This window comes from Ostrea edulis, chromosome 4 (genome assembly GCF_947568905.1).
Source record: "Ostrea edulis chromosome 4, xbOstEdul1.1, whole genome shotgun sequence".
NCBI classification, from domain to species: domain Eukaryota; kingdom Metazoa; phylum Mollusca; class Bivalvia; order Ostreida; family Ostreidae; genus Ostrea; species Ostrea edulis.
Window position 1 is genome coordinate 45,075,842 of NC_079167.1, and position 12,185 is coordinate 45,088,026.

The window sequence follows — 12,185 nt, forward strand, 5'->3', positions numbered from 1 at the left end:
TATATACATGTACCAGTAGAGGCATAGCTAGGCCTATACGTGAGCAGTACCACATGTACCTATGTGCCGACAAAATGTTTAGTCCTCGGGTAAATATATTTTTCAATTATTTTTATTATTTACGAATTCTCGGAATATAATACAAAATATTTATTATTACTCTGGCATGATAAAAATTTTGCAGAATTTTTTAGCCCAAAGTTTATTGTTGTTTAATTTGGCTATAGATCTATGTACTTTTAAAATTGTGCAGAGATTCTGTTCGACATGTTGCGACTCCGTCTTTCATTTCTATTTTGAATCTATTTTGAACAGAATACACAGGTCTAGAAATATATAATAACATGCGGTACCACGGCATCTGTCAAACTCTGTCTGCTGTCAACGTAAACAAGGCGTCGAAAATCACGCGCTTATGTCGTTACCTCATATTTGCTAAAAAGACGTCATAATGGCATTCATACAAAATTATTTAATCAAAATAAGGCCCCAACTGTTATGATTTATGCTTTTGTATTTCAAAAATATTACTTTAGTCAAAGTCACAATCAATATGTATCACGACAATCATGACCTAATTACGTTAGTTCGAGTTGCGCAGTGACTTCAAAAACGTCACAATCATATCCCCTTAAGATTTCTGCCAGGACTTTGAAAATCAGCCGATATTCAGGGAGAAATGGTTTTCTGAGGGGCCACTTTGGAGAAGTTTCACTGTATTTGCCATTGAAATGTTTGCTTTCTATCAAACAAAAGGATATGTAACAAGAATGTACGTCAAGCTTAACTTTTAACATTCTTACAATGATAATGAGAGGGGTGTGTGTGTGTGTGTGTGTGTGTGTGTGTGTGTGTGTGTGTGTGTGTGTGTGTGTGTCTCCAACCTTAATCTGACCACGTTTCGAGTAACGTTTGCAGAGAAGCCATGCTGCTTCAAAGAGACTTTTCCTTGTAAAACTCGTGCACGAGTATTTCAAAACTCAGATCCTCGGGTAGACAGGAAGTATTACGCAACCATAGATCCACACTATTTACAACATAACAAGATGACTACGAAAAATCTAACATTAAATTTATCACTAAAACGTACATCTTCCAACAAATAATCTGATATGCAACATGAATGTGCTAAACAAAAACGAGAAGATTCAAGTAGAATTTAAATTTATGTTTCATTTTACAAACGACTTCCTCAATTCATCAAATACATGTATTATTGAAGACCGACTTTTTGTTAGATCAATGATCTTATTTTAAAATTTCAATACTCAATAAAAAAAAATAACCACACAAAGCCACATGTCCCGTCAATTTTATTCCCAGTTTAATGTATTTACCATGGTTTCGCTTTACAAATAAAACATTATCATACATGCATTTCAATGCCCAAGTATTATTTTACAAATAGAAGTATTTGTTTTTTATCAATTATCATCATGACCTCGTGTGATAATCAGCAAGGAAATATCAAAGTTTCAGAATTGGGTTTTAGATTTATTTTAATCATTAACACATTGAATTTCATTAAACATTGCAATATGAGAGACTGGTTTTTCTTAAAATCGATGCAATATTATTAATATTTCTTTAATTTTTTTTTGAATTTTGAAATTCAATTAAATGAAATGTATGCAGAAGAAATATACTTGCCCATGCACATGCAATTTGCATGTTTATGATCTCAGCTGACTAGAAAACTACAGTTGTAAGCCATGATCTGACAGGAAAGACAGAACTCTCTTCGACATGTTATCTAATATTTTCTAAACTTTAGTTTCAAATTAATTTCTATTAAAAAGATGTTTATAAATACCAATTAACTTTTTAAACTTCTGTTTGCCAATCACTATAAATTCCAGCACATGCAACCCATGATAATCACTGACAATACGAAACCTAAATCTCTGAAGTAAATTATGTTTTACATACATTGTCGATTATACGGAAGTACTGTGAAAATTTTAATTCACTAACATCCATGTATAAGATTTAAATTGTACTTTTCAATTGATTCTATCCATTGGTAGTAACTGTCATTGGAGTCAAGATACAGTACTCAGACCTAGTTATCAACTGTAAAATTACAGGTACTCAGCCACTCTCAGCGGTTTACCCCGTCGATGTATAAACGTGGTTCCGCGAAGCCTCGCTATGAAAAACCGCGACGGTGTAATGCGGAAAGGATTAACTTTCAATCACGGGGACACGGTAAATAAGGGATCCGCGCTGACTGTACTGTATATATATAAGACTCTAAAGTGCGATGGTTGCTCCAAAGTGCAATGGTCACGCCAAAGTACGATGGTTTATTAACGTTACAGACGTCAAAGTGCGATGACCACGACAAAGTCTGATGGTGCAGAGTTCAGTAACGTTTGTGACGTCACGTCATTGTGACGTCATTCTTAACGTCTTTCAAAATGAAACCGAAGAAATGCAACACGGACGAAAGCAACAGCAAGGTATACAAGGTTGAGGATGGTGAGAACGGCAAAGTACATTTGTTGTCGAACTATCTTCTTCGCCCAAACATTCTTTAATTCATGATCAGTTATTACTTGCGACGTACGCGTAATAAAATCCTGGGAATATGCTATAATGCAAAACATTCTATACGATTTCACCTTGGAAAATTTTGTGTTTAATAACACGGCAAATAGATGGTAATGAAATAAGTTGAACTTCTTATTTTTTATGCATGGATTTTGCACTGATATTTTAGTGAAACAACACACGGTTGGTACAGTCTGTACCACAACACTGTGTTGTTTACAAACCAATGGATTTTGGCGTGTCAGACCATCACACTTTGGCGTGTCAGACCATCGCACTTTGGTGCATTGGTGCGCATGTGGACCATCGCACTTTGGCGTGTTACACCATCAGGGTTTGGCGTGACGATCGCACTTTGGAGTCCCATCGCACTTTGGAGTCTTACATATATATTCGCATGTAAAAATTTGATCCCTACTGTGGCCACACCCTTACCCCTGGGGGGTCATGATTTGAACAAACTTGAATCTCCACTATGTCAAGAATCTTTCATGTAAATTTCAGCTTTTTTGGCCCCATGGTTCTTGAGAAGAAGATTTTTAAATGACCCCACCCTATTTTTGCATTGTTGTGATTATCTCTCCCTTGAAGGAGGAATGGTCCTTCATTTGAGCAAACTTGAATCCCCTTCACCCAAGGATGATTTATATCAAGTTTGGTTGAAATTGGCCCAGTGGTTCTGGAGAAGTCGAAAGAATGAAAAGTTTACAAACAGATGGACAGAGGACGGACAATGGGTAATCAGAAAAGCTCAGTTGAGCTTTCAGCTCAGGTGAGCTAAAAAGTCTGGAAAACTGATAATTCATGCGATTTTTCTACATCCAAGAGCCATAACTTAGTGAAAAATCAACGAACCAAGATGAAATTCGAACTTGATCTGTAACTGATGGCAAAGCAATGCACCAAATATGAAATAAATATCTGCAATATCGAAGAGAAAAAAGTATGGAAAACTGATTTATCGGACTGACAGACAGACGGAGTCCAAACCTAAAGTCCCCTTTGACTTTGTCGGTAGGGGACTAATAATCAGATGGTTCCTAAATGTCAATAAAAAGATCATAAACAAGAATTCCATCTTTTTATTGGCTAGCATGAAGTATATAAGGCTTTCCTACATAAGAAGTTCATGCGAGGAATTTTTACCAATAAGGCATTCAACTTCGAAGGAAAATTCCATTCTGACACATAAATTGTACCAATGATATTCATCAACAAGAGACTCATGGGCCACATCGCTCACCTGAGTCACTTTGGCCCTTATCTGAAGACTTTCCATATATATTTGCATGTAAAACCTTAGTCCCTATTGTGGCCCCAACCTACCCCTGGAGGCCATGATTTTTACAAACTTGAATCTGCACTATGTCAGAAAGCTTTCATGTAAATGTCAACTTCTTTGACCCATTATGGTTCTTGAGAAGATTTTTAAAGATTTTCTTTATATATTTCTATGCAAAACTTTGATCCCCTATTGTAGCCCCAACCTACCCCCGGAGGCCATGCTTTGAACAAACTTGAACCTGCACTATGTCAGGAAGCTTTCATGTAAATGTCAGCTCCTCTGGCCCAGTGGTTCTTAAAAAGAAGATTTTTAAATGACCCTCCCCTAATTTTGCATTTTTGTGATCATCTCCCCTTTGAAGGGGGCATGGTCCATCATTTGAACAAACTTGAAAGCCCCTCACCCAAGGATGCTTTTGGCCAAGTTTGGTTGAAATTGACCCAGTGGTTCTGGAGAAGAAGTCGAAAATGTGAAAAGTTTACAACGACGCTGCTGACAGAAAACAGACAAATTTTGATCAGAAAAGCTCTCTTGAGTCTTTGGCTCAGGTGAGCTAAAAACAGGCAACCGAGTTTATCATTTGCTAAAACAAACCTGAGATCTCCTACATAATGTGTGGCCCATGAGAGTCTTACTCTAGAGCGTGCAACCATGTGTACAACATTAGTGGATCCGTAAATAGCATCAGCAGTTTCAAAAGCAGCATTACCACGACCTGTAAAATATCAAAGTCTGATTATTGTTAAGGAGATCGATACCCTAATGTTTCAATTCACTCACTAAAATTACCTAATTAAAGGTCATAAGAGACAATATTTGGAATAATTTTGTTATGTCTAAACATAATTTCTTGTTTAATTAAGTATACTGAAGATATTTCTGAATATTTAGATTAACAAATAAAACTTCTACGCTGAATACGGCGGCCTTATATACAAAGCGTCATTTTTTTCTAACCCTACATCATAGTATATGCATGTACAGGAATTGCAGCGAATTCACAATTTATCATTAATTGTAAAATAGATTTATGTTTATTGTGTACTTGGCACTGAGTTTAATCCTTTTAAAAAAAATTACATGAGGTTCGTAAAAAATTAAATAGATAACTTCACGAAAATTAGTTTATACAACACTGACTAAAGCAGATTTTGTTGAAAGGCATGGTTATCTTGAAGAAAAAAAGAGCGCACTCAATATACAAGGTAACGTTGCATGATTTCAGGTATACAGTAACATTTTTCTGTTTATCCCAAACTACTGAAAGTTGAACAAGAGATGTTTGTAAAACATATATGACCCCCATGGTGCAAAATTGAAAAGGATTATACACATGCATCATTAAATTGATAGTAGTATCATCAATTCCAAATATTGAGCAGACAATATCTTCCTATGTGAGGAGTTGATTGACCATTGTGACCTAAAAAGCAATAGGGGTCATCTACTCCTTATGGTGTACCAGCTATAGTGTACCAAGTTTGGTGTCAATCAATTCTTAAAATATAGGAGACAATATATTACTATGTCAAGTTTGACCTTTGACCATGTGACCTCAAAATCAATAGAGGTCATCTTCTCCTGAAGATGTACCAGTGTACCAAGCTTGATGTCTGTCAAGGATGGGGTTCTTAAAATATTGAGCGGACAGAATATTTTTGTGTCCAGTTTGACCCTTGACCAATATCACCTCAAAATCAATAGGGGTCATCTACTCCTTGGGATGTACCAGTGTACCAAGTTTGATGTCTGTCAAGCAAAGGATTCTCGAGATATTGAGCGGACAGTGTTTCCCTATGTCCATAGTAAATTGACCTTTGGACTTGAAAAACAATAGGGGTCCTCTTCTACTAAGCGGACAACATGTGGTCTACCAACCGACTGACATCTGACAATTACCGACCGACAGATGGGGGGGGAGGGGGGGGGGGGTTGATAAAAATTATCACTATAAGCTACACAACTATTGATGTATTCTCTTTAGAGAAGTGGACAGGCAGAGCCAAAATTCTGAATTTAGGCTAACTGTCTGCACACTTTTCTAAAGAGAATACTATCAAGAGTGTGGATGCTTTATTCAACTGATGACCCCGTCAAAGAATATGCCATGTTTTGATATCTCTTGTATATAATGCTACTTTCTTGATTATATAAATGCAATTCAATTACACATTATTGAGGCATACATTTTCATTTTCTCATTAGCGAACATGCACATGACATTTAGACAATTGCGAAGTCATTTTTCTCTGGCTGCCTCCCCCCACTTTGAAAAACAATGCTATGTGCCTGTTTAAATCCTATTTGACATATTGTTTAATTGTTATGAAACAAGCATTCTGATAGTATTGCATGGCAATTAATACATAGTCCCCTATCAGTCGCAAAAATTACTGGACCACAAAAATATTCGAAGTTCATTATGTTATGGTAAAGGGGGAAATTGGGGAACCAGGATAGGAATGGTTGGAAATCAACTACTATTCAGGTGCAAAGACTAGACCAGGAAAAAAGACAAATTAATTTATAATTAGGTTTAGGTCAATGAACTGTGAAATGTAGGTGATCATGATTGAATGATTTAGCTACATGTACATTGTTGTATTACTATGCTAGACAAGTTTTAACTCTATCTACATAAATAAGAAACTTGGATGTAAACTTTAAGCTGGTGTGGATGCGACTCCACTAGTTCTTATCAACTTTGTAGAAGCAATTATGAAACAAAAAATGTTTGCAAAATACAATGCAAATAATTCTTAAATGATAGGAGACAATATATTACTAAGTCCACTTAAACACTTGACCTTTGACCATGTGACCTCAAAATCAATAGGGGTCATCTTCTCCTGAACATGTACCTGAGTGTACCATAAGTTTGATGTTTGTAAAGCAAAGGGTTCTCAAGATATTGAGCGGACAGTGTCTTCCTATGTTCAGAGTAGATTGACCCTTGACCTTTGGCCCTGAAAAACAATAGGGGTCCTCTTTTACTAATTACCAACCTACATATGAAATATCATTACAATCAAGTGAATGGTTCTCAAGATATTGAGCGGACAACATTTGGTCTACCGACCGACAGGTGCATAGCAATAGGCCCCTCTTCTTTGAAGGGGGCATAATACTTTAATATCTGCAAGCACAACAAAAAAGTCAGAAAACAGATAATTCACACTATTTTTCGAAGCCCAGGGGCTGCAACTCAGCGAAATATCACAAAATTCAAACTTTATCTGTAACATGTTATGGCAAAGCAATGAAGCAAATATCAAATGAGTATCTGCAAGCAAAACAAAAAAAGAGTCCGGAATCTGACAATTCACGCTATTTTTCTAAGTCCAACGGCCACAACTTAGCTGAACAAGAGTACCACAAATGGTACAATATACGCCCGTCGGACAGTGAAATTCAACCTGGAAGCATATTGTGCACTCTGAATTAATTGATACAATACACATTCTGAATAGAAAAGCCTTACAGTGGGCCATGGTGCACCAATCCATCTGACATGTGAACTGATTATGTATTTCTCCAAGAGCTAGGTTGTGACAAAATGCCGGTGCAATATCTATCTATGATGATAAAAAGTCCAGGCTAGGAGGTTATAGTTGGCTCGGGCTCCAGCTCAAACTCTAGCTCGAAATCGAAATCATACTCCTAAGAGTACATCGTCAGATTTTAAGGTTCTAAAACATTTCGAGTATGTACTCCTTTGGTACCAATGGCGTCGATTCGAATACTATCGCATGGACATGTATTTCTCCCTTTTGAATCTCGTGTACCCAAGTTCACGTTATTCTGAGATATGTTACATAAAATCCGTAAAAGCATGTAAATCTTATTTTCTTAATCATATATAATCACTCCTTGATTTAAAACGCGAATCATTGTACAATGCAATGTCTCCTATATTTGTGTATTTGCTAAACACCGACGATGAATATGACGTCACAATGCACTGTTTACATCAGTTGCATAACATTTCCCGTGTTCAATGAATAGGCGGATCAAAAATGTCTAAAGTTAGAATATTTTGATTGAGCTCTGTCCTCATACCTTAGGTGATAATATTTCGAGCTATTTTAATGCCCTGTTAGAGATCTAAATACTAATGCCAATATTTTTTTGCTTCGCCCTCAAACACGGTCACGCTGTAAGACATATTAATCATATACATTCTGAATATCTGATGCGGCTACTTGTAGTTTTTTACTTTTTATTACGGTAAAATGCTTATGCCATTTTCTATTTCCGTGTTCACTTACAGAATCAATTCTGAATTATCTGAGACGAACACGAACTCACAATTTGCAATGTTTTCCTTTCTGCACCAGATGCAAAATACGAGACCATCATTGTATTCAAGCCAGGGGCAGTTCTTCTGCTAAAAACACTGATAGAGGGCGAAGCCCTCTCACGGCCCCAAAGGGCCGTGAGAGCAGAGCTCTCTCTATAGGAAACACGTATATACATGGTTTTTTCACTCGAATATTGAGTCCCATTCAAAGGTAATGTTTCTGGTCAAAAAAACTTTGGAGTTTATGCAGTAGGAGTGGAGATTTCTCATTAAATACACCGAGAAATATACCCAGCGCCTACCCTACTTGTATATTGCCGAAGTGTTTGGGTATTTCCAAAGAGTTCTAAACTCCCCAGTTGCTAGTGCTAGCTTGCCAATAACCACTGTCTTCCGTGCAATACTTTTGGCTATCTAGATTTATTTTGATTAAACACAATCAGTCTTTGAATACTTATTGACCTACTTTCTTCGCTTCGAATTCACATCCCCGCGCTACACCGATCACGGTCCCCGCATGTGGCATTGTACACGGTGATGAAGGGATCCATCCCTAAACCTCTAAATGGAAAGCTATTTTCCATTTTAAAAAACATAACAATTAAAAACAAATAATTGTAGAGACCTAGTAGTAAAATAGTCTTTTGAACTTGATAATGCTACATGATTGTTAGTCTGCAGCACTTTCATAAGAAAAAATTATCTGACAGTCACTGAATTTAATTTTCAATTAATTCTTTATATATATATATATATTTTTTGGTAAACAATCTGAATATATAATTATCATAATATATACATATATAGATCTATCTGTGTTTGATTTTTTTTTTTGTTGTTGTTGTTGGTGTTTTTGTTGTTGTTTTTTTAATATTGATATACACTGTATGTCAAAAGATGTCCCTGCAGAAGGAAATTATTGAAGATCATCATATTATTTTTATAAACTAGTTAACTTATTAATTAATTAACCAATCAATCCAGAGCGGGTCTTCACAGTACTTGGCTCTAACAACCGTAAATAGAGATCGGGTTCCTGATAAAAAGCATTGGGTGTGCACTCTGAGTTCCCGCGCATAGTCAGCATGCAGACGACATGTTTATGATGTTGTGACCTATACCGTAAACATTATCAACAGACAAAGAATATATATACATTATGTACTCTGTAGACAATTTGCAGCAATACCACCACAGCACAGTTGGAAATGCATTGCAGCAATATTGCCGCAACACCTTTCTGGCAATGTTGCCGCAACAAACTTTGCAGCAGTACTGCCGCAACTAGCTCCAAAATATGCTTTGCAGAAATATTGCCGCAACACCTTTCTGGCAATATTGCTGCAAAATGCTTTGCGGCAGTACTGCCGCAACTAGCTCCAAAGTATGCTTTGCGGCAATATTGTTGCAACACCTTTCTGGCAGTATTGCCGCAAATCTAATTTACATATGAAAAACGATATCACCGCAATATTGCCGCAATGTATTGCCGGAATGTTGCTGCAATATTACGGCAATAATGCCAGAAGATGTTGCCAGAAGGGCTATATTTCAATAAGGGTAGCCTTCAACAGGGACTCGAGGGAGTTCGTGGTGTTATCCTGAAGAGACTCCCAACCATTAAGTAAGTGATTTACACACTAGTGTATTTTGTAGATTCTTTGACTTCATGCCAGTCATGATCACTGATAATCCGAAATTCCTCCGATTCTTATCCCTTTCACATTTGTGTCTGATGATCTTCACTGCACATAACATATAAAGAAAGCAAGGGTACCAGTCAGAGGTATCTTGAATTATGTAACTCATGTGTCTTTTGTAAAGTAGGACAATGAAATTCGCTAACTAGACGATTTTCATTTTCTACCCGGCACTTGATAACCCGCGATTTGCATCAACTAGATATCTACTCGCTAGACACAGCAATGCTATTTCATTTGTAACACCTCATAGTTTAACCACTTTCATTATGTACAAAGCAGGTCAAACTGAAATAACTTAAGTAACGTCGGCATTATGTTAAAATCAGCTCGATCCGCTCCTTTATTTTTATGTTGTCGCAATATGAGGAGCCGATCAGGAGCTGATTTTGATCCAGGGTTGGGCGGTTAAAACCGCCCCCTGTTTTAACCAGTGGTTTTAACCGTCCCGGTCAATACTCTCCAAGTGATCAATACTGGTCAATAATGGTCAATTGTGATTTAAACTGTCCATTTTCCTATTTTGTACATTTCTTGCAAAGATACAGATAAATTAGGTCTTTTAATTATATGGATCAATTGTTGATTAATATTTTTCATTAGATAATCAAAATTAATGTAATTTCATAGGTTTAATATATTTGGTTTGCTGAAACTCACTAAAATATCTTCAGTACCTAGCTACCAGAGGGTCACAGTTCTATAGCATAGCTTGACAATTGGAGACAGACCTCTTAATACATGTACCTGGGCAGATGAAGTATAAAAGGTAGCTGGACATTACCTGAGCACAGGAAGCAGAGTTGACAGGTGTTAATAAGGATTATGTTTCAATTTATTGCATGGGCTTGGTGAAAATTAACTGATTTTTGCAATTTGTTGAAGATGAAAGTGAACAGAGGTGCGACATCAGCCTGTGTTCACTCTGTATAAATAGAGGTGTAGGAAAAATCTAAATGACTCTTTAAATTAATTCAACTTTCATGGGACTCGTCAAATTTTCATGGGACTCATCAAATTTTTATGGGACTCAAGTTGCTTACAAACCATGATACCGGGACTCGTCTTCAATATTTTCTAGTGACAACCCTGAATCGTGGCCCCCAAGGGTAGGTTTTGGCCACATTATAGAGACAAAAGTTTTACATACGAGTATATGGGAAATCTTTAAATATGGACCAAGATGACTAAGGTGAGCGATGTGGCCCAAGGGCCTCTTGTTTTGTTTTTTTTAACATAAGAAATACTGCTTTTTAGCTCACCCGAGCCGTCATTTAAACGAGCTTTTCAAAGTATTTCCGTTGGAAGTTCATCCAAGTATTGCTGAAATTTATGTATATGTATGTTATTTTATTATCAGTTTATGTGATTTTTACCAAAATGGGAACAACAATGTTGACAAAATTCTACCTAAAAGGTACCCCAAAAATAGAAACTTTCAAAGTTGAAATAATAATGTACCCAAAAGGTACCCCCAAAATTAAAACCTTAAAAAGTTGTACGGGAAAGAAAAAGTACCCGCCTGCAGCTAAAAATATTTTAAAAATCCGGTTCCAAAAAGGGTAGACTTTTGGATACATTCTGGGTACCTTTTGGGTACTTTCTGGGTACTTTTTAGTGTACCCGAAGCATACCCAAAGTGTGTACCCAAAAATATTGTACCCAGAAGGTACCCTAAAAATTGATACTTGGAAGGTTGTAAATAATAAGGTACCCAAAAGGTACCCCTGAAAATTGTAAGTTAGACAGTTGCATGGGAAAGAACAAGGTACCCGCAAAAGTACCCGCCTGCAGCTAGAAATATTTTTAAAGTGCGGTTCCAGAAAGGGTAGACTTTCGGGTAGTCTTTATGTACATTCCAGGTACCTTTTGGGTACATTCCGGGTACTTTTAGGTGTACCCATAAAGTACCCAAAGTGTACCCCAAAAAGGTACCCAAAATGTACCTTTTTCTGTAAGGGGGCCAACAACCTACTCCAGAGGACCATGATTTTTACAAAATTGAATGTGCACTATGATGATCTCATGAAGCTTTCATGAAAATGTAAACTTTTCTGACCCATCACTCGGATTTTTACAAATGTGAATCTGCACTATGTCGGGAAGCTTTCATGTAAACTCCAGCTTTCCTGGCCCAATAGTTTTCCCTATATATTTGTATGTATAACTTTGATCCCTCCTTGTGGCCTCGATCATCCTACCCCCGGGGGCCATGATTTTAACAAACTTAAATCTGCACTATGTCAGGAAGCTTTCGTGTAAATATCAGCTTTTCTGGCCCAGTGGTTCTTGAGAAGAAGATTTTTAAATGACCCCACCCTATTTTTACATTTTGTGATTATCTCCC

At 36.8% G+C, this 12,185-nt stretch overlaps 1 protein-coding gene across 2 annotated transcripts in view; it reads right to left on the bottom strand.

Annotated features, from left to right (window-relative positions):
• Nucleotides 1–12,185, bottom strand: part of LOC125671003 (FAD-dependent oxidoreductase domain-containing protein 2-like) — a 147,895-nt gene that overhangs the window by 67,483 nt on the left and 68,227 nt on the right. For both annotated transcript variants that reach the window (XM_048906479.2, XM_048906478.2), the window contains one exon: nucleotides 4,433–4,553. In XM_048906479.2, the coding sequence (XP_048762436.1) occupies nucleotides 4,433–4,553 (121 nt within the window). The remainder of the gene's footprint in view (nucleotides 1–4,432; nucleotides 4,554–12,185) is intronic.